The sequence below is a fragment of the Arvicola amphibius genome, chromosome 2 (assembly GCF_903992535.2).
Source record: "Arvicola amphibius chromosome 2, mArvAmp1.2, whole genome shotgun sequence".
In the NCBI taxonomy this organism is placed as follows: domain Eukaryota; kingdom Metazoa; phylum Chordata; class Mammalia; order Rodentia; family Cricetidae; genus Arvicola; species Arvicola amphibius.
Genome location: NC_052048.2, coordinates 94,680,335 through 94,708,274, shown reverse-complemented (window position 1 = coordinate 94,708,274; position 27,940 = coordinate 94,680,335). Strand labels below are relative to the sequence as shown.

Below are 27,940 nucleotides of genomic sequence, written 5' to 3'. Positions count from 1 at the left end.
CCTAGCTCCTTGTTTGAGGATCGTGGCTTCTTTATCAAGGAAGAATGATCTCAATAGCACACGATTTCCTTTAGGTACAATCGTAACTCTAAAAGTGGCTGATAATAACCAGACATGGTTATTGGGGAAACCAAAGTCCATCGCAGACCGGCGGGTCTTTTCTTTCTCGGAACCTTTGTCCTGGGTCTGCGTCCCCGCCCAGGGGGGGAAACCATAGGGCGCGGACCGGAAGCGCGGGCCGCCGCAGGTCGGCGTGTCTGCAGGGAGGGAGGGAAGGAGGAAACGACCGAGCGAGCGGCGGAGGAGTGAGTGAAGATGGCGGCCTTCTCCGGTGCGTGCTGGGAAGCTGAGGGGTTGCGAGCGGCTCGTCTCGGTCCACGGGGAGTGGGTGGGGACTACTGTTGCGGCGGTGGGGTGGCGTGGGACCAGAGGGATGCCGCCCTCCGGGGACCCGCGCTGTCTGTCGGGCAGAGGCGGCCGGTGCAGGCCGGACTTTTTCCCGCGGGCGCTGCCCGGGAATCTTCGCCAAGCCGCTTTTTCTTCCCTCATTCTGCCGTGGGCCTTGCCGCCTCCTGCCAAATCCCGACCGTGGTGTCTGCGCTCGCGGAGCCCGGCCTCCTGCCTCTTTGACGTGGCAGTGACCGAGAACCTTTTTCTGCCCCGCGACACAACTGGTCCTGGCCAGGCCAAGAAGCAAGTAGCGTGGGGAAGGGATATTTTGAGGGAAAAGGATGATTGACCTGTTGGGGGTGCCCCCCTCCACACACAAGCCTTTCCACGAATAAAACTACCAAGAATAAGTCTAATCGTCATTTGCTAAACAGCACACTGTGAGGGTTAACGTTCAGTGTCAAAGCTAAACAAATTTTATTTTCCTCATGAACACACTAACCATAACTTTTAGAATTAGTTACTTGCTTTGTGATAGCAAACAGGCTTTGGGATGGGTTATTGAACTCTCCAGTTGATGTTTCTCACTTTCTCAATCAACCTTTCTTTATGCACCCACAGTTTTGCAAAGTTCCAACCAGCCTTGAATATACTAAATATGATCCATATATGTGTGTGTATATACCTGTTTATGTATGTGTGTGTGTGTGTGTGTGTGTGTGTATGTATGCTTATATGTAGCAATGAGTTTGGCATGCTATCTTTTCATGTTGTTAACCTATTTAAATGACATTGTACTATCATTTGCTTTTTCCATTTTCTTCTGTAAGAATATCAAGAATTCCAAATCTCAGGCTACAGGGGAAGCATTTCATTTCTGTTAAAGTCACATCTTCCAAGAGGAATCCTCTCACTTTAACGCAATTTTAGACCTGAAATCTGCCAGGAAGTTGTAGGTCGTTGTTTTATAGGCACACGTCTTTGGGAGAAATGCTCAAATTTTAGACAAAAGTAAAATGAAAGAATTTGAACATTTACCTGTTTCCCTTAAAAGGTTAACTGTTGCACTTTTTTAAAGATGAGGTTTCTGTGGAAAATATGCCCAGCACATGACTAGGATCTGGGGGAAAATGTCTAAAATTTGCTAAAAACAATCCATGATTGCTGCTTGTATCAGTCCTGCAAGCAGCTCGAGCTTGCAGTTTTCCATGTGTAGCATATTTAAGGCTATCACTTTCTTTTCCATTTATATTTTTGTGGTAGGGGTTGAACATGAACTTTTCCCCAGTGGAGGTCAGGTCAACTTCCTGGAGTTGATCCTCTACCGTGTGGGAGCAGGGACTTGAACTTGGGTCTTCAGACTTGGTGGCAAGTGCCTTAAGCCACTGAGCCTGACCCATCGCTCCCCCTTTTTTCCCAGTAGTTTGCATTCTGGGAGTCAGAATAGGAATAGACTCTAGGGCATAGTTTATTAGACCAGTCTAGTTGGTCATCTTTTGGCTTCATTAGTTTATCTATGGAAGGGAAGGTTAAGTAATCTACCTACTATAATTGATTTCACTTGAGGAAGGATAAAATGACAGAACACTCGGGAACTGACCACTTTATCCATTTATGGCTGGCCATATGCAGAATTATTTAGATAATTGACATAGCAGGTCTTCACCTGACAGAGCCCGTTGTTCAGACTTCCTGTACTCCCCACCATCAGTTAATCAGAATTTGTTTTTTATGTTAAAAATACAAACACTTCTCAAACTTAGAAAAGAGAATTCTTCCTTGAAGCAATGTCTTTACTGTGAAAACACCTCACACTCCTTGTGCTGTGCAGTGTATTGGGGGTTGAGAGGCTGTATACACTTAAGAAGGACCCCAGTGTCAAGCTTGAGTAGAGTGAGATTCTGAAGCACGTGACCAAAAGTTACTCCTGTATTTGGGAGTTTCTGATTTACTTAAACTTTTAAAGTTTTTTTTTTAATTGAAATATAGTATTTGTATGTAGTTAAAAGGTACAGTGTGAAGTTTTCATCCTTGAATATGCTTCATAATATACTAGTTAACTCAGTAAATAGCGTGATCATTACCTTAAACTTGTCAAATCTATAGTAAGGACATTAAAAAGCCTCTTCTAGTCTGCGGCACACAGTGCCTGATGAACAGAATTTTGACTATGGCTGCATGGAATGTGGGCTGTTCGTTTTTCTTAGCTCACCCAGTGAAACTGGAGGTGCAGGGCTAGGAGCCTGTCAGATTTTTCACTAAGAGCTACCACGTGCTAATGGCACCATGCCAGCAATATTACATTAACATTTTCCTATACCCCCACAAAAACAGGTATGACAAGTCCCATTTTCTGCAGAGAAAACAGATTTATAGTTTTTTCCCAAGGTCCTGCTCTAGTAAATGAGACCTTGGATTGAACTCAAATCTTTTTTGTTTTCAGAGATGGGTGTTATGCCTGAGATTGCACAAGCTGTGGAAGAAATGGACTGGCTGTAAGTATATAAAACTTAAATGTGTTTGTGTCAGAAATCTCCTAATGTGAACAGTAATTTTTGTCAAATATATTTTTATCTAGCTGAGTAAGTGAAATTTAGTTCATGGTGTTTCTTTTCGTCATAAATGTCTCCTTTGAACTTTTAATTCTAGCTGGAAAAAAATGGTTGGATTGCCAAGTACAGTTTCTTTTAGGATGATTTAGCATGACTTAATTAGCCTGGATAATTCTCTGTTCTTAACTAACTACAGTTCTTCAAATGTGATTCTTTTAGTCTACCAACTGATATCCAGGCAGAATCTATCCCATTGATCCTAGGAGGAGGAGATGTACTTATGGTAGGTTTACATCTAATAAGGTGGTTGGTGGTATGGGGCGCACATGTTCTGGAGCTGTGTGTGACCCTGGTTAAGAGAGCTCAGAAGCTTGAGTCTGGAATTGTTTTACCAAATTAATTTTATTCACTAACCGGCATTTCTAACACGTATACTGTGGTCAACGTATTCTATAGAAGTGGTGGGGATAGGCTTGGAGTGACTTTTCACTTTTTATTGAAGGTAATGGTGGGTGGGAGCATAGAATATATAGCTGGAATGGTGGTATCACTTGCGATAACATTAAGAAATATACATTTAATCAGATTGGATTCTTTTTCAAGTTAAATAATTTGTGCATTTGCTGGCAGTGGGGAGTATGGAAATCTGCCAGGTAGGTGTAGGTTAGAATTAATGGTTTTGTGAATATCAGTTGTATAGCAGATTGTAGTATAGATCTGTGCAGTTAGATACTCTTAGGATACTCTAATAATTAGGTTAAAATGACATGGGCCTCCACTGGGTGGTAGTAATGGGAAAGGAAAGTAAAGGGCAGATTCTTAATGAATTGGGAGAGGTGACCTGATTGACAGGAATCAAAATTGACTGAGACAGTGATCTTGACGCACTAGATAGAAAGTTAGATAGCCAAGTATTACTAGGTTTCTACATGGTATTATGCTAAGTTTAATCTCTTTTAATTCACAATTTAAACTACAATTTCCCCCACTTATTCAGGCAGCGGAAACAGGAAGTGGAAAGACTGGTGTAAGTAATACATTTACATTTAATTAAAACCTGAATTTAAAAGTATGTTTGAACAGTATATATTTGTGTATTTGAACAGCTTATATTTTGAAATATTTAATTCAAACATCACCCTCCAATATGTAAGAAATGATAGTTTGTCATTGACTTAATTATAGTTACTATCACTGTGATGAAACACCATGACCAAAAACAACTTGGGGAAGAAAGGGTTTATTTGGCTTACATATCCTAAATCCCAGTCCATTGAGGGAAGCCAGTGCAGGAACTCAAACCTGGCAGAATCCTAGAGGCAGGAGCTGAAGCAGAGGTCACAGAGTATTGCTTACTGACTTACCCCCCATGGCTTGCTCAGACTGCTTTTTTATAGCACCCAGGACCACCAGCCCAAGGGTGGTACCACCCATAATGGTCTGGACCCTCCCATCTCATAATTAAGAAAATGCCCCACAGGTCTGCCTACAGCCCGATCTATGGAGGCAGTGTCTGAGCTGAGATTCCCTCCCCTCAGTGACTGGAGCTCATTTCAGCTGATGTAAAACTAGCCATTCAGAGTACTGTTTCTCTTGTTGACAAGTTATGAAGCTTTGTAAAGGGTATGGATTTAAGGGTGTCATTTAAAGTGGTCTTACAGAAAGAGACACAAATTCTGTATGTTTACAGGCATTTCAGAATTTCAGTGCTCTTAAAAAGATTGCACCCAGAAAGTGTGTCTGTTGTTGTCCTAGACTAGAGAACCAGTCTGAGTCGATGGCATCTTCCCTCTTTGCTCTATGTTCATTCTGAAGTTCCTCAGTATATGTTCCAGGGCATCAGCTGACTTCTGTCTGTCAACTCTTGATGATCTGATTGGTATTTAGGTTTGGGTAAATGAAATAGCAGTTCTCTGGATAATTTCTAATGTGCATGCATATTCTTGGCCATTATACTGACTACTGTCCTCAGTAGCCGACTGCTAACATAGAACCTGTTTCTCTGACAGGCCTTTAGTATTCCAGTTATCCAGATAGTGTATGAGACCCTGAAAGACCAACAGGAAGGAAAGAAAGGGAAAACTACTATTAAAACCGGTGCTTCGGGTAACTATTATATTGATACTTTCTTTTTTGAAAATTAGTCATTCTCTTGTTTGCTGTTTTGAGTTTGGGGTATGCATTTTATTGCTGTGTACACAGTACAGCATTGCAGTGTTGTGTCCTGGAAACAAGGATAAAAAGTGACATTTATGACCTAATTAGCAAATCGTCCATTCTAAAATGCAAATAGTGCGTCTTTTGAGAACACACTGACATTTGGAATTTACCTTTAGTTGTTTTTGTGTTTTTCTTAACCATATATAACTGTGTGTGTCTACGAGTAAGGATGAATATTGTGCAAAGTGGTATTTGTCTTCCTTACACGGAGGCTGATCCTCTTACTGGGTGTTGATCCTGTCTATTATGAATAATCTCACCTTCATTTTTTTATCTTTAAGTAACGATCTTTTTCCTTCCAGGGTTTCCAAATTTCATTCTTCATCTCTGCTTCTGTTATGTTTTAACAAATGTATTATATATTTTGAAGTCACTTGTTTTATGATACAAAACAGAATTATGAAAAATAGCAAGTTTGAGTGAACTTGGCATATCATCTTTTTATTTTTGATATATAGAGGATGAATGAATGAATAAATGAATTGTGTGAGATAAAATGAATGTAATTACATTGTTGGCCTATTTTGAAATAGTTTCAGAACTTTTAACAGCCATATGCCATCATTATGAGAGATAGTGCTAGACAAGACTATTTCTGAGAAGTAGGGTGGGATCATGTCTGAGGAAACATAAACCTAGGTCTGTAAACATGAAGGATAAGGGAGACGATGACTAGAGAAATGTGCAAAGGAAATGGTTGCCCTGGGGAACAAGGCCCAGAAAGGCTTACAGATAATGTGTAAGATCTCTTACCTTTAGGACTTGGTAATGGTTAGGATGAGCTGACAAGGGAGAGCCCTAAGGAAGATAGGTCTCCAGCATTCATAGTATATAAACTTCATAGACAGCTCTTGATCAGAAAGATAGACAGACAGACATAATTCAGAAAGGATTTCTACCATGAACAGGAAAATGGGCTAAAATCCATGTAAAGTCTCCTTAATTACTGTAATTTTTTTATTATTCATGGGCCGACAAGATTTTAGAAAAGGAAAATACCAATCATATTAAAAACAGGGAGAAAAATAAAAGTATGACTTGAGAATTTCGTATTGAATTAAAATAAAGGACTGGCTGATAAGATCGTTTATTTCCTCTATGTTCAAGGTTGAGTTGCTTAGATACCTAAGTTTTACTTTGTCAGTGACAGAGATTGGTGTCCTGTACCCAGAGTGCACTGAAACAAGGGGAGACTGGGTTGCAGTCCCGAGTGGGCCAGTGGTTTTCATCGATACCTTTTGATTTTCAGGACTAGTTTGTCTTTAATAAAAACAGCTGCATATATATGTGAACATTACAAATAATGTACAAAACCATGTTGAATCAAAGGCATTGGTGTATAAAATACAAACTATTTTCTGTTTTCATAGAGCTATGTAGCATATGGTTTGACTCACTTTTCTTATATTAATTTGTTTAGTGCTCAACAAATGGCAGATGAACCCATATGACAGAGGATCTGCTTTTGGTAAGTGGATAAATTCTGCCTACTCATTGATAATTCAGAAACTTAAAAAAAATGAAAATACCGAAAAATTATGAAAAAGTATTGTGCATGATTTAATTTCCAGAAATTAGAATATAGTCACTAAATATAAATAGTATAGTGCTGAACTAGAAATAGACAGTAGAGTATGATGGAAATAAATCCTAGTGTAAATGACAGTGTAATGTACACAAAAAATGTAGTATTGTAGTATTGTGTTTCAGTGGGGAAAGGGAAATTTATATGGTAAAAGACACTGGTAACATTGATGATCCATCTGAAACAACCAAAAACTGGCTTCTGTGTATCTTAACTAGAAATAGATTTCACATGTACTTGAGATTTAAATTATATATATGTGTATGTGTGTGTGTGTGTGTGTTCGTGCATACACACAAAAATGTGTGTAGACGTATATGTGCATGTACAATTTAGCATGTATCATTTAGAAGAGAAGCTTTTCTAATCCAAGTAGAAGACTTAGAAATTATAAAAGAATGTTTGTGGCTTTTTTTTTTTTTTTTTTTTTTTTTTTTTTTTTTTTTTTTGGGTTTTTCGAGACAGGGTTTCCCTATAGTTTCTAGAGCCTGTCCTGGAACTAGCTCTTGTAGACCAGGCTGGCCTCGAACTCAGAGATCCGCCTGCCTCTGCCTCCCGAGTGCTGGGATTAAAGGCGTGCGCCACCACTGCCCGGCTGTGTTTATTGTTTTATATTTTAATTGACACATTAATTGTGTAAACTATTAGGATTTATTGGGATTCCATTTGTACAGACGTTGTGTTCTAATTATACGCATCCATCTACCTTTCTCCTCTTGATTTCCTTCTTGAACTCTTGATTTTCCTTCCTCTATCTCCCAAGTGCTGGGATTGCAGGCAGCTCACTAGAGTCCCTTTTACACGGGTTTCTAATATTATCACATAAGAACTTAAAATTTTTGAAAAATTAGGTAACTGAAAAATGAAAAAAGTGGTATTTTACAAGTTTGTTCTTTACCAGGTACTGAACATAACTTGGAAAAACATGAATGTGGCAAAAGATACAGTTTTTTTTCCAGTATAGACAAAAACTAAATCTTCATTTAATAAGCATCTGTCTGACTCTGGTGTGTAATGTAAAACCTCATTTCTTAGAGTCCCCAGTACTACCCAGTAACACACTCTGGTCATTTGTATGCTTCTTACTAAATAGTCAGAGCAGCAAATTGTGACGAATAGTCCCATGTTATTCCTTGTTCTCCCACCACTGAAGAAGGACGAACTCGCATGTTGGCCTTGAGGCTGTTATTCAGGCAGAATACTCTAGGGGTTATGCTCATCTTCCTGGACTCAGGTGAATTCTTGTCCTAACAGTGACAGTATAGAAGCCTAGGAGATGGAGGGATAAAGGGGAAGCACTGCTGTCATCTAGGAATCTAAAGTCTGGAACACTCTGACAAGTAAAGCTCTTATTGATGAGACTGGGGACTTATTTTATTTCATAAAGAACATGAAATTTGTTTGTGTGACCTGCACTGATGTACGTTTCTGTGTTTCCCCACATCTAGCTATTGGGTCAGATGGCCTGTGTTGTCAGAGCAGAGAAGTGAAGGAGTGGCACGGGTGCAGAGCGACCAGAGGACTGCTGAAAGGTATTGGACCAGCATTCATGACTGCTTGAGGCTGAACTGTCAGTACGTGAATTTTCCATAGGCACTTTAAAGCAGAGATCTGACAATCTTCATGGTACAGAAAGACCCACAGTTCTTCTGTCACATACAAAAGTAACTCTGAAGCAGTTGGTAAATGAGTCATATGTATGCAATTTGTGTTAATCTCATGGAATTTTACCCTTACAGGGAAACACTACTATGAGGTATCCTGTCATGACCAAGGCCTGTGCAGAGTTGGGTGGTCTACCATGCAGGCCTCCTTAGACCTAGGTAAGTGTTTCTGTAGTAACTGAGTTCTTTTATATTTATACATTTTTAACGTCTTATTTCTTTGGAGACAGACTAATGGGCTTCATTGCATTAGAACTTAATTTTATGAACACAAAAAATATTTATCTGTACTTCACTCAGTTCCAGAAAAGACTTGAAATAAGTTACTGCTTGCTTCCTGTTTGCACCCCATCCCTTGTTCTGACAATACGAAATAAGAGAGACTAAAAATGAATGAAGATCAGGCTAAAATTAGCATACTGCATAGACACTTCAGATTATTGTGAGTTCGTTTAGTGACCATAGCCGGTAGTGAGGCGGTGTCACTTGTGTCTGTTGCATATTCTGCATTGGCTGAAAATGCCCCAGATGATGCAGGGCTCCGAAACCCAGGGAGACTTGTCTGGACTCTCAGACTGCAAGGACAAAATCACTTCTTTTCACAGGGCTTTTAATTCTCCTGGTGAGCTCAGATCTCTAGTAAACTACTTTTAAAATCTAGGTACTGACAAGTTTGGATTTGGCTTCGGTGGAACAGGAAAGAAATCTCATAATAAACAGTTTGATAATTACGGAGAGGTAAGCTCTGATGCTGTTTATTGAAACAGCATTTGTAAGTCTTACATTCTTGATCACTTAAGACATGATTGAGATAGTTCAGATTTGGACTTGAGAAAGAAATTTATATATTTAAGACTAAATAAGTAGATAGGGCTTAAATTTTTATTAGGAGCCAGGTGGTGGTAGTGCATGCCTTTAACCTGAGCACTCAGGAAGCAGAGACAGATGGATCTCTGTGAGTTCAAGGCCAGCCTGATCTACAGAGCGAGTTTCAGAACAGCCAAGGCTGTTACACAGAGAAACCCTGTCTTGAAAAAAACTGTATATATTTATATATATATGGGAGTGGGCAGTCAGTACAGGAAATGTCTGTTTACATCTCATTTTTTAGTTTTGATTATGAAGACTTTAAATATAGTTCTCTGAGTCTAAGTCCATGGCAGTAATCTTTAATATCATGTTGATTTTGAAAAGTATGTCAGATATATCTACTATTAGATATGATGTGTGGTCTGACAAGTTTTTAGTGGTTTATTTTTTTAAGACAAAATCTTACTCTGTAACCTAGGAGCCTGGTGATCCTTCTGCCTCAGCCTTTCCAGTACTGGCATTACAGGAGGGCGTCTGCATCCCCACCTGTGATAGTCGTTTAGATACCCTCATTCCCATTTAGAGAAAGTCTCTGGAGACACCACCATTGTTTTTGATGCTGCTGCCTGTGCTTTGTTAACCTCGTTTCAGAGCTTTGTGTTAATGGCGTTTCACTCTCTGGGTTTTCAGGAATTCACTATGCACGATACCATTGGGTGCTACTTAGATATTGATAAAGGGCATGTGAAGTTCTCTAAGAATGGTAAGAATATTTATGATTCCTGTTTCTGACTTCTCTTACTCTGTTCTTAAATCCTCTACCCTATTCACCACCTTTCATTTCAGTGGGTATTTGATCTGTTGAGTGTTTGCTGTGTGCCATGTGCACGAGAAAGTGGTGGAACAAATAAAGGGTAGCTCTGTGGTGCTTTCACACTGATGAGAGGCAGACAGCCGTTGTTTACAAATAAAACATTAGGTGGTAGTGAGTGGGAAGGAGAGGAAGAGCAAGGCAAGGGAGTAAGTTGCTGTGTGGGGATATGTGCTTTTCCAGAGCGCGCTCAGAGAAGGCTCTGCTGATGAGGAGACATTTAAAAGGAAGTCATGGAGGAGGGAGGGTTTGTGCAGAGAACTGAAGAGCATTTTAGGCAGAGGGAAGGGCAAGGGAAAGGTTCTAGGTGTAAGTGTCCACACTGCCTTAGCAACAAGGAGAAGGTACAGGTGTGAGGGGCTGAAGTGCTAGCTCAGTGAGGTAGAGTAAGTGAGAAACCCCGGAGTTCTCAACAGCATGGGCCAGCCATGTCGAAAACAGATGAGGAAGTGGGAAGTGGACATAAATAATAGTAAAGATCTAAGGCCTGCTTTCCTGTGGCTATAAGCTGGCTAACTGAGGAGAATCTAGCAGAGAAGAAGAGGAGAGAATGGAGTTCATGGGCTCCAGCTACTCAAGGGAGAAGTTGGTTTGTGCCCAGTACTGCTGAAGGTATTGTCAAGAGAGAAAGGAGTGAGTTTGCCTCAGGATTTGGTACTTGATAGCTAATTTGGTAGGGAAAGTCGGTGGGTGATCATGAGTCAGACATGTAGACAGTGGGATGAGCAGAAGGAAAAATGTCCTAAAAATGGAAATCAGGGATTGTACTTCATAAGTGAGAAGAAAAATACAAGTGAAATAGAAGGCACTGTGGATCCAAGGGAGGATTTTGTGTCTAATGTGGAGTAGTGAGCTGTGAAGTCTCTAGAGGCATTGGTCTTCTAGATAGGGAATAATTAGACATGTAGACAGGAAGAGGGGACAGTTTGTGAAGTCAAAGGCTTAGCAGGTTGGCTCTGGGCAGCCCACCTTTATCCATAGGTTCCAGAAAGCATGAGAAAGAGAGGCAGGTTGGTAGATTTTAGTGTGTATGTGGAAATTCTTTTTCGTTTTAATTTCTCTGGTTTTGTTTGTTTGCTTGTTTTAAAGGAAAAGACCTTGGTCTAGCATTTGAAATACCAGCACATATAAAAAATCAAGCACTCTTCCCCGCCTGTGTTTTGAAGGTATTTAGAAGTTTTGCTGTGATCTAAACTGTTGATTTTTATTATATTTTACTGGGCAGTATGCCATTATGTTAAACCTTTTTTTTCCTTTTATTCACTGCCAGAATGCTGAATTGAAATTTAACTTTGGTGAAGAAGAATTTAAGTTTCCACCAAAAGATGGTTTTGTTGCTATTTGCAAGGCCCCTGATAGTTATATTGTCAAGTCGCAGCACACAGGTACTTACTGCACCGGAGAGGGTCAGGGTTTTTAGAGAACCCGAATAGGAAGGGCTTCTTTTAGTAAGTCTCCTTTGTCTCCTGCTCTGGTTTAATCAACCCCTTTGATTAACAGATTGGTAAACTTCAGTTTCAAAACACAATTGATGAGCTAGCTATTTTGTGTCTGTTAAGGCATTTAGGCTATCTCAGTCTTGATGGCAGTGGTGTGCTTGGCTCCTGTGCTTGTGAAGTGCCATAGCAGCCTGCTGAGTGCTTTCCACAGATTGTTTCATCTTTACACAGCCCTCTGAGGTAGCCTTTACATTTTACAGGGGGCCTGAGGAATAAGGATTTGAAATCATTTGCCCAAAGTCTCAGGGCAGAGAAGTGCTAGAACTGAATTCAGATCCAAGCAGTTTTGACTTGAAAGCTTACATCATTTTCTGTATGATTGCCTGGTATAGTTCACCCACTTAAAGTACATTTCCTGCCTTGTCACAAGGAAATGGGTTATTTTTAATAACAGCCTCAATCAATTGTACTCAGCCCAACTAGACTTTAAAAAAAAAACCCACAAGTTATTTTAGGAATTTTAGCTTTATTTTGTTGGATTGTCCCCTAGATTTTACAATTATTACTTAAAGTTTGATAACTGAAACATTAGCACTTATGTTTTTTAACTGACGTATTTTCAGGTGTGTTTTATGTGACCTTTGGTCTTTTCTGTTCTCCTAAGGTAATGCACAGGTTTCACAAACAAAATTTCTCCCTAATGCTCCAAAAGCTCTCATTGTGGAACCCTCCCGGGAGTTAGCAGAGCAAACCCTGAACAACGTCAAGCAGTTTAAGAAGTATATTGATAACCCTAAGTTACGGTAAGCCTTCCTTTCGAGCTCAGATGCTTATTGTCCTTGTTTAAAGTGTTCTGGAAGAGGAAAGTTAAACAAAAGGAGACATTGGTGTACAACATAAAACCCTATAACTTTGTAGTAGCAGCGTTTCCACTGAGACTGTCCTCCTTTGGGCAGAGGCTGATTTCATTCAGTGTTAAATTAATTTCATCTCTTCACTGCTTAGAAAATGTGTGGCTCAGTGTAGGCTGTCAGTAGCCCTAACCTGAGAGTGGTCTTCTCCGTCTCAAGTGTTCTGTGGAGGGAGACTTTCTTTGTTTCTTTATTCCTTTTGTGAGATAGAATCTTGCTATGTAGTCATGCTGGCCTCAAACTCACCATCCTCCTGCATTTTAAGTACTAAGATTACATGTGTGAGCCACCATATTCAGCTCAGAATCCTTTTAATTTGTGAAAAGCCAAATCCTGTAAGTAAACTACTTTGTGGATTTCACGCTTAATAATTTTTGTTACTATGTTTTTAACTTTTTTAAATTTTTTTTTTTCTTGGAGCAATTTGGGTGATAAAGCTCATGTTCAGAAATGTACACTTAGGTGGGTTTTGGTATATTCACAATGTTATGTGATCATAGCTACTCTCTTTAATTCCAGAAGTTTAGAGGTTCTGGTATTAATAGTAAGTGGCCTTATTTACAAGTTAAGCAAACTGATTTAGTTATAAATTATACTAGGCAAGATACTCCTTAATTTTATTGAATGGATTGACACATTACTCATTTGGCAGATATTAAGACCCCTGTGTTGTAAAGTCTGTGCCCAAGATCTAGACTGGGCTCCAGTAGTGAGAGTTGCCCCCACCTTCACAGACCTCATTGTGGGATTGTGGGATAGTGTGGAGAGAAGAGAAATACGTAAACGGGGGGAAGCTCCTAAGGAGTTGATAACAGAGCTCCTGTTCAGTGTAAGAGTCTTGACCTTCAGAGAAGTAGTTTTGGAAGCATGTAAAATGCCTTTGTAGTTATAAAATGAATGTGCTTAGACAAGTCCTCAAGGGGAGGTGGATGGTAGAAAACAGTTCACTGGGGAGAATGGTGAAATTATGGGTTATGGATTACTTATTTGGTTTTTAATACAAATAAGCCCTTGCCTTACTTTGAAGCCCTAGTGACTATTTGAAACTACCCTACCTATCCTACACAGTGCGTCTGAGGCCAGCCAGGACTACATAATTAGACCCAGTTTCAAAAAGGGGGGATGAGGTGGCTAGAGACATGACTCAGTTGTAAAGATCACCAGGCAACCCATCAAGAGGGTTTCCGGTACCCACATGGTGGGTCACAACCATCTGTAACTCCAGTTTCAGCACATCTGACACACCCTTCCATGGGCAGCTGACTTGTGTGTGGTACACATACATGCGTGTTGGCAAGACATGCATATAAAATATTTTTGTTTGTTTGTTTCTCAAGACAGGGTTTCTCTGTGTAGCTCTGGCTGTCCTGGAACTCAGTCTGTAAACCAGGCTGGTCCCGAATTCAGAGAGTTCTGTCTGCCTCTGCCTCTCAAGTGTTGGAATTAAAGGCGTGCACCACCACCACTCAGCTTATAAATCTTATTTTAATGAGAAATTTTCTGTCTTTTAACAAGCTATGAGTAACACTAAATACAAGTCTTACCTTCAGTTTCTGATTATCCTTCCTGAAGGCAACCTCTTTTTACCCTGACTCCTATTCACAGACAAGTGTGTTTTAAAAGGTGGAAGTCTGGTTTTGAAGAGCTTCCATGGCGTAGGCTATGTAGATGAGGACTGACTAACTCACTGTAAGCACTCAGTTGCCCCAGCGCCATTTCTGGCTTTGGGGGTGAAGTGCTCAGCTTCCATGTTCCTGTACTCACGTTAGTGCAGCCCTTCTTCAGTGACCTATACCTGAAAAGAGTGTGTAGAGCAAACTGTAGGACAGACTTTAATTTCTCCTTTATTTTGTTTTTCACTTCAGGGAACTGCTCATAATTGGGGGAGTGGCGGCTCGGGATCAGCTCTCAGTTTTGGATAATGGGGTAAGTTGTACTTTTAACTTGGGAATAAATTCTGTTTTTTCCGAGAAAAATTGACCGAGGCTTAAATGAGCACAAGACCAAATGCTGGAAGACACCTTGTAGGCACACCTACTTTTTACCCAGAAGTTAGAGGGCAGTGGTCCTTTTTAATTCCCATCCAAAATTCCACCATGCTGTTTGTTTATGCTTTGGTTCCCTGGAAATTTCCTTCTAGACTTTCTGATTAAAAGTCACTTTTTAGTTTAGTAATTTTTTTTTTCATTTTTCTTTTTTCTTTTCTTTCTTTCTTTCTTTCTTTCTTTCTTTCTTTCTTTCTTTCTTTTTTTTTTTTTTTTTTTTGAGACAGGGTTTCTCCATGTAACAGCCCTGGCTATCCTTGAACTCACATTGTAGGCCATCCTGGCCTTGAATTCAGAGATCTGTCTGCCTCTGCCTACCAAGTGCTGGGATCAAAGGCGTGCGCCGTCACCGCCTGCTGTATTTATTAATTATTTGACAAAAAAAGAGCCCCAGTGCTAAGTATAACCAATATAAGTATGGAGATGAGTAGGGTATGGAGATAAAATGTCAAAGTTTCTGCAGGCCTTGAAATGATGAAGAAGACCAGGTCAGCCTCTGAGCTCAGACACATGAAGGAAGTCTTATAGACTGCTTAGATGTGCCAATGTGTAGGACAAAGCCAAGATTCTCTGGTCCCTATTATTTGGGACTTTATAAAATTCTATATTTATGTTTATGAAATGAACATCTTACAGATTTCTCTTTTATTTTCTTTCCTTAATATCTAATTGTGAAATCTAGACCATCTCCGGTTCCTTTCAGTTCCATCCCTGCCAAACTAAATTTGATATTGAATGAACTGTAAATTTGGCTTGACAGTATATTAAGAGCAAGCATCATAATAATGTACTTGCTAATGCTGTTTTAAAATGGATAGTGTTTCTCTGCTATGTTCTTAGTGTGATTTTTATTTGTTTGTTTTTTATTGGTTAGTAAATTTAATAGTTTCATTCATGGCCCTTGTTTTTCAAACTCAAGTCAGTTTTCCCATAATATACTGGGCTTTTCACCTTATTTTTCCAGCTGTGGAATTTTGAGAGCATTAGATCTGTTTCCATCAGTCATGTTTCATAGTTTGTGGCTTAGACTGCAGTAGAGCATTTGCTATGCAAGCATGAGGATCTGAGTTTGATCCCCAACCCCAGCATAAAAGCCAGGTGTGAGGCTGGGAATGAATCTCAGTTAGTAGAGAGCTCTCCTAGCATGCATGAAGCCCTGGGTTCAATATCCACCACTGCATAAGTCATGCATGGAGGCACACACCTGTCATCCCAGCACTTGGGAGGTGGAGGAAAAGCATCTTGGACAAAGTCAGACATGGTGGCCTGAACGTATCATCCCTGTGCTAGAAAAGTAATCACAGGAAGATCCCTAGGGCCTGTTGCTGTAGCCTACTCAGTAAAAAACCCTGTCTCAAAAAATAAGGTGGGAGATACCTGATGTCATCCTCTGACCTACAGTGCATGTGCACACACATGGACATACACTCACTCAGGATACTCAACTGAAGCCAGTGGCAAAGGAATGGCAGTATTAGTCCATTGTTTTGTTGGCAAAATTCAGTTCTGTTCTTAAAGGAGATGCTGTGCTCTCCTTGTTTCCCTTTCCACATTCTCCACTGTTGTCTCCACCTGTGGAAGTGAGAAGAGAGTGCTCTTTCTGCTGGCACTAAGCTATGGGATGGTTAGGAGCTGTTCTTTGGATACTGGAAACCAAACCCAGTACTCGGCAAATGCAATAAGTGCTCTTAACCTAAGCCACCTCTCCAGCCCCACAGACCTCTTAATAGATTCAGTTTGAATCTCAGTGTGGGCACTTACTAGAGGTATATCCAGTACTGTGACCGTAGTAATGGGTCCACACTATAATCTCCTCCTTTAATTGTGTCACAGGGGTGAAACCTGGAAGAAACTTAGCATTGTGTCTATTCACTTTGAGTACTTGACAGACCCCATAATTATTTCCTGACCAGTTTAATCACAGTTACTCTTTATTATAACGAAATACAGTGAGCACTCAGCACACACCAGGCATCCAGTGCTCTGTGGGCCTTCTCTTAATTATCAAAACTATCTTGTAAGATAAAGATATTCCCCTGTTCAAAATGGGAAAATTGATACTGGATGACATCATTCATGGCCTGGTGGAGCTGGTATTGAAGTTGTCGTTTAATTTTAGGATTCATGTAAATTCATATGTTTCTTCTTGTAAAGTGCAAATTTTACGTATTCGATTATGTTTAAAAGTTAAAGCTGTCCAAAATCAGTTGCCAAAAGTCATCATATTAACTTCAAATGAAGCACAGATCATGTATGTATAGCATTATTTATTCGTAGTGACCTTAAATATCCTTTGCATTCACTGTCACTATCTCAATACTCTATGTTTTGTTGTGAGTGGAAAAGGACACTTAGCTGTTTAAAGTAATCATAGTAATTTTCAGTTTGCCTTGGGTGTTACTTTTGGCTTTTTAGGTTGATATCGTCGTCGGTACTCCGGGAAGATTAGATGATTTGGTATCAACGGGAAAGCTCAACTTGTCTCAAGTTAGATTCTTGGTTCTGGATGAAGCAGTATGTTGAAATATGTTCATGTTTTCTTTAGAATATGCTTATGCTTTTTCATATAAGATTTATAAAATGAAAAAATACAATTCAGCCATGATCCTACTATCTAAATATCACAATTAAACACATTTTCATACAGTACATATTGATAGACATACAGTTGGCGTTTTATATATGCATATTAAATCAAGCTCGAATAAAAAATGTTAGAAAAAAATCCCATTTATATTGAACATATGTAGACTTATAATTTTGCATAAATAATGCAGTGTGACAACTATTTACATTGCACACAGTTATGAGAAATCTAAGCGTGCTTTTAGGTAGATGGAGAATATACATAGGAATATACATAGCTTTACACCAAGACCTTGAGCAGCTGAATTTCGGGATCCAGTAGGGGTTCTGGAACTGACTTACTGTAGGTCATTAAAATTCGACTTTGGGAGTTTTGCAAACATTTATTTAAAAAAATCACAAACTTTTCACATCACTATTTGTAATTACTCTTTGAAGGCTATTTAATGTTCTGTTATATGGATATATCATTGCATGTTTATATATTATCTGACTAGTTACATAGTTTGCTTTTTTATTCCTAATAACTCTGCATACATTATTTTTATACAACAAATTATTTACATAGGTAGTTTGCCTTTTTTTATTCCTAATGACTCCTTGTGCTTACATTATTTCTTATACAACAAATTATTTATGTCAGAGATGCAAAATGTGAACCATGCAAAATGTGGACCATCTGGAAGAAAATAAATGTGTTTGAGGCTTTGAAATACTCTTCCAAATTATTCTCAAGATGGTTGGGTTAATTTCCCATCACTGAAACTTTCTCAGTTTTCAAGTTAAAGTCATTATCTTAAAGACATGTGTTATAAACTGTTGTATTAATTTTCGAATATTGGAATATGGTTTGGGTTTATTTATTATACCTTTTTCATATTGTAGTCACAAGGCAACTAAAGTTGAATTTATAACTTGTCTTTAAGTATTCAACGGATCATAATTATTTCGTAAATACAAAGATATGTATGTTTATATGTTTGTTTGTTTGTTTTTACCTTGCATTTTAAATTTTAAAATTAAAAGATTTTAATGCTGATTAGAAACTCTTTTCTTCTGCAGGATGGGCTTCTCTCTCAAGGTTATTCTGACTTCATTAACAGGATGCACAGTCAGATTCCTCAGATTACTTCTGATGGGAAAAGACTCCAGGTATGAGGTGGCCAGTGCCTCTCCAACTATATGTAGCCAGCGGAGGAACCAAAAGCTTTGAATAAGTTCACTGTATAAAACACTTTCTTTGTTATCATCTAGTTACCGAGTAGTACACATGCACACACAGATGATAGTCTTAAAAGCTGCTTTTAGAAATAAAGGTGATTTTTTAGTCATCACTGATGACCTTAAGACATTCTCAGTGCTGCTTCCTGTGCAGCCCAGAAGTAGGTTCAGCTATTGAAGTCACTCATCTTCGTCGTGGTTGTTTCTGAAACATTGCCCTTCCTTTCTGCATCCTTCCATAGGAAGTGGTTTGAGAAGGGAGAGACTTTTTAGAGAACGGGATGATTAATAACTTGTGAACTCTGACTTTTAAAATAAGCAAGCCAAAAAAACTTCCTAGAGGGAGAGAGCATGCTTTGTGTTTGACAGTGAGGGTACTGATGGCATGCCGGTGTCACATAGTTAATAGTTACTACATGGAGTGGGTATTGGATTTGTCTTGGCCAACAGCCTGCCAGTGTCACGCTGTTATTCTTTAGTACACGGAGTCAGGTACTGGATGTATTTTAGATCCTCTAGTTACTATACTTTGTTCTCATATTATTCATTATTAGTGTGAATCTCAAAATAGAAATAAATTTTTTTTTTTTTTTTTTTTTGGTTTTTCGAGACAGGGTTTCTCTGTGGCTTTGGAGCCTGTCCTGGAACTAGCTCTTGTAGACCAGGCTGGTCTCGAACTCACAGAGATCCGCCTGCCTCTTAGAAATAAATTTTTAAAATGAGTATAATGTAATGCTGATTGTTACAGAGTTGATCTAAACCCATATTCTCCTGTCTTAGGTGATTGTTTGCTCTGCTACTTTGCATTCTTTCGATGTAAAGAAACTATCTGAGAAGATAATGCATTTTCCCACATGGGTCGACTTGAAAGGGGAAGATTCTGTTCCAGACACTGTGCACCATGTAGTCGTCCCTGTAAATCCGAAAACTGACAAGCTCTGGGAAAGGCTGGGGAAGAACCACATTCGAGTAAGTGCTGTGTGGTGAACATTCATTGGTGTGGTGAGCGAGTCTCCTGGGCTCTCAGTGATGCTGGAAGCACTGAGCTTTTGTACCAAAGCCTCACATTAAGCCATGTCTTGACTGTGAAAGCTTAGGTATGTAAAAGGCACCAAATAAATGGCAAATTTCTTCTTTAACTTTTCTTTTTGTGATTAGCTTCCTTGATAAAATTTTTGTAAAAAAGATTACCTATGTCAAATTTCAGGTGCAGAAACTTCCATTTTAGTAACATTTCAGTAGGAGCTGCCTTGTGTTATTTTGATGTGCCCTGTTCTCATAAAAGTCAGTTTCACTTGCCCATCTTGTCCTTTTCCCTGCTTTTGCTACGTTTATTTTTATATAATAAGTGTGTGTGCTTCAACTATTTATATAATAGATTGAAAGCCACATTTTTATTTTTGTTACATTTATACTTAATTTCCTTAGTTAATGTAGAAATTTTCTGAACTGAAAAATGGTTTTGTGTACAGATTATAAAGACGTGCTTGAAATTCAGTCTCAAGACAGATACATTTCTTCCTTCGAATAGAATGGCACCTGCTCTTGATCACTCTTTAACATCCACTTCCCTTTCTGTCTCTCCCTTCCAATAGACTGATGATGTACACGCAAAAGACAACACAAGACCCGGTGCTAACAGTCCAGGTGAGCTGAAAATTACTAGGATGTGTTACAGATCTGGGAAATAATCATGTCTTGAGCATGAAGGGAAGTTTAGGCAAGACCAATTATAACTAATGCCTGAGAGGAAAGTAACAAGTTTCGGTGTGTGTGGCTTTTGTGCTAGTTTGTTTGCACATTTGTGTTTTTGAAGGTGTTTGTGTGTGTGTGTGTGTGTGTGTGTGTGTGAAAGAGAGAGACCTAAAAGTAGGTAACATTGACCTTGACAAGCAAAAGTAAATGAAGTAATGAATTAACTCAGTATTTCACTCCCATACTCTGCCTTATCTATATTGTACAGCAGAGATTTTTAGGAGAGTTAAGTATGTTTGACTGATAATGTGTGTTCATGATAGCTTCATATTGACATTCTGTTGCTTGTTCTGTTGCTATGGTAATCAAGAGATGTGGTCTGAAGCTATTAAAATACTTAAGGGGGAGTATGCTGTCCGAGCTATCAAGGAACACAAGATGGATCAAGCAATTATCTTCTGTAGAACTAAAATTGACTGTGATAACTTGGAGCAGTACTTTATGCAACAAGGAGGAGGTAAATTTTTCTCATTTCATCGACTGTTGAGCCAGAATGCATGCACAGAGTTGGGAGCAGTGATGGCACATTGTCACTTAGCAGTGTCTATCAGTACAGAACTTTCCCACACTGCTGCAGTCTTCACTAGAGTAAACCTGAATCACAGAATTCTAAGGCTGCAGATCTAGGTTACGGATTAATACTAACATTTAAAGAATAATGACTAATATAGAATGTGTTTTCTAAACTGGTAAATAAGAGGAATGAGGGGGAAGCCTTAAATAAGACTAGAGGAAGAAAGAAGCCAGGCCTTGGGAGGCAGAGGCTGGAGGATCATGAGGTCACTAAGGGCAGCCTGAGCTGCATAATGAGATAGTATCTCAGAAACCCAAAGAACTGGAGATAAGAGAGCTCAGTGGTAGAACTGGCCTGGTTATGAGTAAGGCTCTGAGTTCCATCTCTAGTCCTGGAGGAAAAAAAATACATATTAGAAATCACAGAATAAGATCAGTATTGTAAAAATCCTGAATATATTTAATTCATATATATTTAATATATATTACATATTCAGTTATTCAGTAGACTGAAGTCTTGCTAAGGTCATATAGAGTATTAATCTAGACAAACATTAGGCATATGTTGTTACAAAGAACAACTTAAGGAAATTATTAGAAACCATTTGCTGACTTGCAAGATACACATTCTGTTATGTTAGTCATAACACTTTAATTTTAATAAACATATAAACACGTGATAAAAATACTAATCTAAAGGGCTAGTAAGGGATGAAGTAAAACAAAACAAAACAAAAATATTAGTAGAAGTAAATGGTCGCTAATGTACTGAAAATATAAAGAACCAAACCTTGCAAATAAATAAAACATCCCACACTAAAATTACCTGGACCCAAAGTCTATACAGGTCAGTGAATTTCTACACAGGTAGAAGACATTAGAATGGACATAGTTTTATGTTTTGTGTTTAAATATATAAATCAATATGGAAATATTCTTAAGTCAGAATTGAAATGTCAAGTTCACCAAGGCTGAAGGCTGTGGAGCATACCTGAGTATTCTCTTTTGTTGCTGAGAATATTAAGCAGTAAAGCCGCTTTGGTCAGAGGGCCTCACAGTCTTTTATAAAATTGGACAGTAAGCTGTGTGTCATGGGGCATAAATTCAACTGCTTGGAAAGTTGGGACGAGAATTTGATGGAATTTTGAATTCTCTTAAAAGCAAATCATTGTTAATGTTTCCTGGAGTTTTGTGTGTGTGAGGGGAGGGGAGGTGTGTATGTTCCTGCGGGGTGTGCACATGTCTGTGGAGGCCAAAGGGGTCTTTTTTGATTACTTCCCATCTTCTTGTTCTCGCCCTGGACCTGGAGCTAATGGATTCACCTAGGCTTGCTAGCCAGCGAGTTCCACCAGTCCACCTGTCCATCCCCACTCTCAGTGCTGGGGTTCAATATGCCGACGCTGCCCATGTTTACATTTACCAACTAAGCTGCCTTTCCAACCTTTCATGGAATTTATTTTAATGGCATTTTCCCTGTGACAGAAAAGCTGTTGCTTTCGTTTGTGCCAAACTTGGGTAAATAGATCTTTATAGACAGGTGCTATTAGTCTGTAGTTTTCTGCATAATGCTTTTCAAGGTCAGTTGTTCAATATGCTTTTCATTAGGACCTGATAAAAAAGGACACCAGTTCTCATGTGTATGTCTTCACGGTGACAGAAAGCCTCATGAGAGAAAGCAGAACTTGGAAAGATTTAAGGTACGGGGCCTGGTTGCCTGCATTTCCTTATTATTTAAAAGGGCTGATTATAGTGTTCCTTGTGTCACTTAATATCATTACAATTCTTCTAGAGACTGAACTCTTTACTATACATCTTCATTGTAGCAGGAATTAGTCGTCTTTGACACTCAGATAAAAAATGTCATGTTCCCCATCAGGTAGGAACACAGCACTGTTGTTAGTACCTGGTCCACTGCTCCTAAATGGTGTGCTCAGTAAACTGTTCTTTGACATACATACGTACATACTTGCTTTTCTCACATAGGTACTTTGTAGAAGTATGGCATAGGTAAACCATATCTGTGAAAGTTTTTTAGAGAGGGCATGAATACTTACAGAGAATTAATTCACTTTGTTATTAAATGAATTGTCATTAGAGTTTAATAGTGTTTTACTGTTGTTTGAGGCGCACCCTTCCAGGTGCTTCTGCATACTAATGGCATTCAGAGCTCCTGGTGTGTTTAGTAGGCCTCAGTTCTTAGATAAACTTCAGCAGTTTCTTCCCACTGACATTCCAGTTCACCAGAGCAGGTTTTTTTCTAAGACCCATGGCATGGAAAAATGTGGGACTTACTGAGCTTAGATTAGTTCGTGCTTCCATACTGTGTATCACTGGTGTTCCCTGCTTCATTACACAAGTACACTGCCATTTGGGGATTATACTATACCAAAAATCACTGTGCTCCTCTCACCTCCAAATCTGAAGTTTCCTCTGCACAAAGGCATCCAAAGGCTAGTTTGTATGTCTTTTGTAAGCACTAGGGGCTCATTCCCTGCTAGTCTTTGGGATTTGTCTGTTACAAAACACTGTGACTTTGGGGTAAAATATCTAGTAGTGTGGATTTGTTTTTGGATTTGAGATTTTCTTTTGAATGTGTATGGGTGTTTTCCCTGCACCACATGTCTGCAGTGCTCACAGAAGTCAGAAGAGGGTGTTGGGTCCTCTAGAGTTGACATTACAGATTGTTAGTGCTGTGTAGGCACTGGGAATGGAGCACCAGAAACTAGTCAATGCACTTAACCACTGAGCCATCTCCAGCCCCTAGATTTAGTTTAATATGAGTAAGGACAACAACTAAGTTTCTATGTTCTGTTCTATTGTATAGTTTTGAGTTTCTAAACATATTTCTAAAGATAAAGCCAGGTTTAATAACACTGCTGTAAAGAAAACAAGGCCGAAGCCAGCCATTTATACTGTGTTTCTGCAGATAATAGAGGAAAACGCCAACACTTGGTCCAGTAGATTATGTCCAAAAAGCTAATCTGAAAGTAGCATTCAGCTCTGTTAATGGAAAGATTGTTTTTATGTCTTGTGTGTTCACTGACAGACTCTTTTTCTTGGTTCTTTTAGAAAGGAGACGTAAGATTTTTGATTTGCACAGATGTAGCTGCTAGAGGCATTGACATTCATGGTGTTCCTTATGGTAAGAAGAGACTTACTGCCCTACACTCTAACCTTACAAACCATGGCAGCTGTTAACCATTGTCTTTATTTGCAGTTATAAATGTCACCCTGCCTGATGAAAAACAGAACTACGTGCACCGGATTGGCAGAGTAGGGCGAGCTGAAAGGTACTGCCCAGGTTCTTCCCCCTTTGAGCTCCCGTGTTTCAGAACTAAGGTCTAATAAAGGCTTTAAAATCTTTCAGGATGGGCCTGGCCATTTCCCTAGTGGCAACAGAGAAAGAAAAGGTAATCTTCCCAGTGCTCTCTTAGAGTCATTGTGAGTTGTGGTTTGATTGGGAAGTAAAAGCAGTTTGGTTTTCCACTGAAACTGGAGTCAGTCACAAATGGAAGTGAGTGAATGTTTTTTATTATTATTTAAAAAATTTTTAATTTTACATACTAGCCCCAGTCCTCCCTCCCCTCCTCCCACCCTCTCCCACTTCCCCCCATTCCACCCCCCATCCACTCCTCAGAGGAAGTAAGCCCTCCCTTGGCAAGTCTGGTATGCCAAATTGGAGGCAGGCCTAAGCCCCTCCCCCCGTATCAAGACTGAGCAAGGTATCCCACTATAGGAAATGGATTCCAAAAAGCCAGTTCATGCACCCAGGATAAGTTCCGGGTCCCACTGCCGGTCTCCCCCCCCCCCCCCCCCCCCCCATGAAGTCACATAACTGTCACCCACATTCAGAGGACTTAGTTCAGTTTCCCATGCAGGATCCTCAGCTGTTAGTCCAGAGAGCTCACTAGCTCGGGTCAGGTGTCCCTCTGGTTTTCCCAATGATGATCTTGACAACCCCCGCCCCCCGCCCTTTGCTCATATTATCCTTTTTCCCTCTTCAATTGAATTCCAGGAGCTCAGCTCAGTGCTTGGCCGTGGATCACTGCAACTGCTTCTATTAGTTACTGATTATAGAGGAAGGCCAGTTCAGGCACCCTCTCCACTGTTGCTAGGAATCTTCATTGGGGTCATCCTTGTGAATTCCTCAGAACTTTCCTAATCCCGTAATGTCTCCCTCTATCAAGATATCTCCTTCATTGCTCCTCCTCGCTGTCCCTCCCTCAACTTGACCCTCTCGCCTTCATGTTCCCATCCCCCATCCCCTCCCTTCTACTATTTGCATTTCCTGGGGCTCTCTGTGTGTGTTCCTTTTAGGGTCCTCTTTTACCTAGCTTCTCTGGGGTTGTGGATTGTAGCCTGGTTATCCTTTGCTTTACATCTAATATCCACTTATGAGTGAGTACATACCATATTTGTCTTTGTAGGTCTGGGTTACCTCAGTAAGTGAATACTTTATGGCATTTCTTTCCTCTGCATGGATTAAATAGATAAATAATAGCATATGATTTATAGTAAAAGGGCAATATATGAATATTCCTAATAGCCTTAATATAGTTTTCAACAAAAACTCTCTAAACATTGTAGTATAGGACACTTTACAGGCTCTTTATATATGTAGTGAGGGATTTGTAGAAAAACTTTTATAAGATCTCATACATCTTTTTCTCAAATTCATGTGCACACATCCCTTATGTACTTTATTGTTCTTGCCTGTAACAGTCTTCAGAATATTAATTTTGATGTAACCTTCTCCAGTATTTATCCCCTTCCTACCCATGCCCACCTTTTTGTGGTCCAGGCAGGCCTCAGACTCAGTCCTCCCTGCCGAGGCCTGAGTGCTGGTTTGCAGGCATGCTCCACCACACCTAGCCGCCCGTTACCCTTGGACCTCAGGTTATGATGTCAGTTTACTGTTTGGTCACTCTGAAAATTTCTTTCTGTAGCTCACACCCTTTTGTATTATTTTGAGAATAACTTAGATCTAGTCAATGAGCCATTGCATGAAACACATAATTCTATTTTTTTTAGTGTGTTAAGAAAATAAAAAGTTAAAAACCCCAAAATGTAGAGCAAATTATTTAGTTTCTCTGTCTCTATGCGTGTTGATATTTTTTCTCCCTTTACTGTAGGTTTGGTATCATGTATGCAGCAACCGTGGGAAAGGATGCTATAACACGAGGCTCAAGGAAGATGGTGGCTGTACCATCTGGTACAATGAAATGCAGGTGAGACCTTGATAGACAGAGTGCATTCATCTAGAAAAACTACATCTCGGCACTGGAGAGGTGACTCAGTGGTTAAGTGCACTGGCTGCTCTTCCTGATGACCCAGGTTCAATTCCCAGCACCCACATGACAGCTCACAACTGTCTGTAACTCCAGTTCCAGGGGATCTGATACCTTCACACCAATGCACATAAAATAAAGTTAAATTATTTAAAAAAAAAAAAAGAAAAATTACAACTCTACTTTTGATATATTTGTCAGCGGTGAGATAGCAGTATTGGCTAATAATGCTGTTTGTGAGTTGTCATTCAGAGATCTAACTTCCGTTTGTCCAAGCATCAGGCTTGCCTAATTTTAGTTAGTACAGCTACAGTGAAACTATTAAAGTGAAATTTTTATTTGAAATGTTTTTATTTTCTCATTCTTTCATAGCTACTTTCCGAGATAGAAGAACACCTGAACTGCACCATTTCCCAGGTTGAGCCAGATATAAAGGTTCCAGTGGATGAGTTTGATGGGAAAGTTACATACGGTCAAAAGAGGGCCGCTGGCGGTAAGCAGTCAGCTGTGTCAGTGTATTGTCCACCTGCCTTCCTTTCCGCTCTGCACCCGCTGTTTTGTAGCCCAGACTGGCCTGAAACTCAAGATCCTCCTGCCTCAGCTTTCTGAATGCTGAGATTATAGGCCTGTACTAACACACCTAGCTAAATTTGCCTCTTTGAATGTCAGTTTATGAAGACAATGATTTTGTTCCATTATGCTAATAGTATATTATTAGCATGTTAATTATTTTCTACTAATTATTCTCCAGTGCTTTATTATTATTACTTGGCTTGCAGCATTTTATTATGTGATCTGTATGTGAATGAGGGACAGCAATTTAACTGATTGTCTTGAAGTATTCATATCAAGAGTACTTGAACTTTTAATGAAATATTAGAAAATGAGTATTATAGGTGATTTTGAACAAAGAATCAGAAGTATTTAATGTAAGTGGCAACCTTGTTTAATGTTCTCTTTGCCCAGAATGTTTCTGATTCAGGGTAAACTAGTGGTTTGCAAACCAAGGGAATGGTGGGTATGGCTATTGAGGCAACTATTATATTAGTGAAGCTTGAATACTAATTTATATTGAAGTTCTTGACTTAAAAAGTTAAAGCTAAATGTACTGCAGATAACTCGCCCAGAAGCTTAATGCTGGAAACAGTGTTTGAAGTGATAGATTTGAGCCTAAGTCTTGCTGACAAGTCTTCAAGCGCGCCATTTACGTTGCTCTATGATTTGTGTGTGTGGTACAGGTGGAAACTATAAAGGCCATGTGGACATCCTGGCACCCACTGTGCAGGAGCTGGCTGCCCTTGAAAAGGAAGCACAGACATCTTTCCTGCACCTTGGCTACCTTCCCAACCAGCTGTTCAGAACCTTCTGATTCCATGTAGACGGAATAGGGTCTCAGTAACAAAGTCTCTAGTCTTACCTCTGACACGGTGGTGCTGCTCCCAAGCAGCAGTATTTATAGTAACTGAGCTGTGACTGCTAACTCTGCATGTCAAGAAACACAAATCTTAGGAATTCTTCATAAAACAACAACCTAATGAAAATAAATATGACAACTCTATTTTAATGAAGGTTTGTGTCTTCTTTTAAAGTTACATTTTTTTTTCTTTTAAGAATACTATGGGCTTGTGAAATATATTTTATGGATGCATGAATGTGACCCAGGACTCATATGAAACCCAGATCAAATATCCTTTAAGTAGAATTTTTTACAGGAGCAATGTAATCTTTCAGATACTTAAGGCTTTCTAGGTACATGAAACTGAGGAGAGTTGCGACATGAAAGAAAAGCCAAGGATCTCGTGGTAGAGGGACTTTCTGACTGATTGGGAAGCCAGGCGATTGCTTAGGACTTGGATGTGGTTGGTGGATGTGGGTGATAACTAACGCCAGTGAAGGCGTCTCTGGATTTTTTTTTCACGAACCTTCCTTTGCAGATGATGCAAGGAAGGACAAAACAACTTTGCTGTTCTTCTGTGTTCTAAAATCAGTTAATTTCTGCCCCTTGATTATAATACCTCAAGGAGAAATTTAAATACATACTATTGAATTGGTCTTTTGTGCCTTTGGACTTTTAGTTGATGAAGTAGTTT

The 27,940-nt window shown here is 39.5% G+C and overlaps 1 protein-coding gene across 1 annotated transcript; it reads left to right on the top strand.

Moving 5' to 3' along the window:
* Positions 1 to 219: 219 nt before the first annotated feature.
* On the top strand, positions 220 to 27,418 carry Ddx1 (DEAD-box helicase 1). The gene is made up of 26 exons (XM_038319720.1): positions 220 to 331; positions 2,834 to 2,885; positions 3,162 to 3,225; positions 3,940 to 3,969; positions 4,952 to 5,048; positions 6,583 to 6,630; positions 8,196 to 8,279; positions 8,487 to 8,570; positions 9,073 to 9,149; positions 9,912 to 9,984; positions 11,182 to 11,258; positions 11,363 to 11,477; positions 12,196 to 12,334; positions 14,308 to 14,368; positions 16,903 to 17,001; positions 18,136 to 18,225; positions 19,075 to 19,263; positions 19,890 to 19,941; positions 20,360 to 20,506; positions 22,168 to 22,259; positions 23,632 to 23,704; positions 23,780 to 23,852; positions 23,930 to 23,972; positions 25,695 to 25,790; positions 26,223 to 26,343; positions 27,089 to 27,418. The coding sequence occupies exons 1-26, from the start codon at positions 316 to 318 to the stop codon at positions 27,217 to 27,219; spliced, it is 2,223 nt and encodes a 740-aa protein (XP_038175648.1). The 5' UTR covers positions 220 to 315; the 3' UTR covers positions 27,220 to 27,418.
* The last annotated feature ends 522 nt before the right edge of the window (positions 27,419 to 27,940 follow it).

What these genes read in the sequence shown, in the direction of transcription:
- Ddx1 (XM_038319720.1), top strand. An exon ending in TCTCAGTTTTGGATAATGGG is followed by an intron (nt 14,369 to 16,902) that starts GTAAGTTGTACT and finishes TTGGCTTTTTAG; the next exon opens with GTTGATATCGTCGTCGGTAC. An exon ending in TCAAAAGAGGGCCGCTGGCG is followed by an intron (nt 26,344 to 27,088) that starts GTAAGCAGTCAG and finishes TGTGTGGTACAG; the next exon opens with GTGGAAACTATAAAGGCCAT.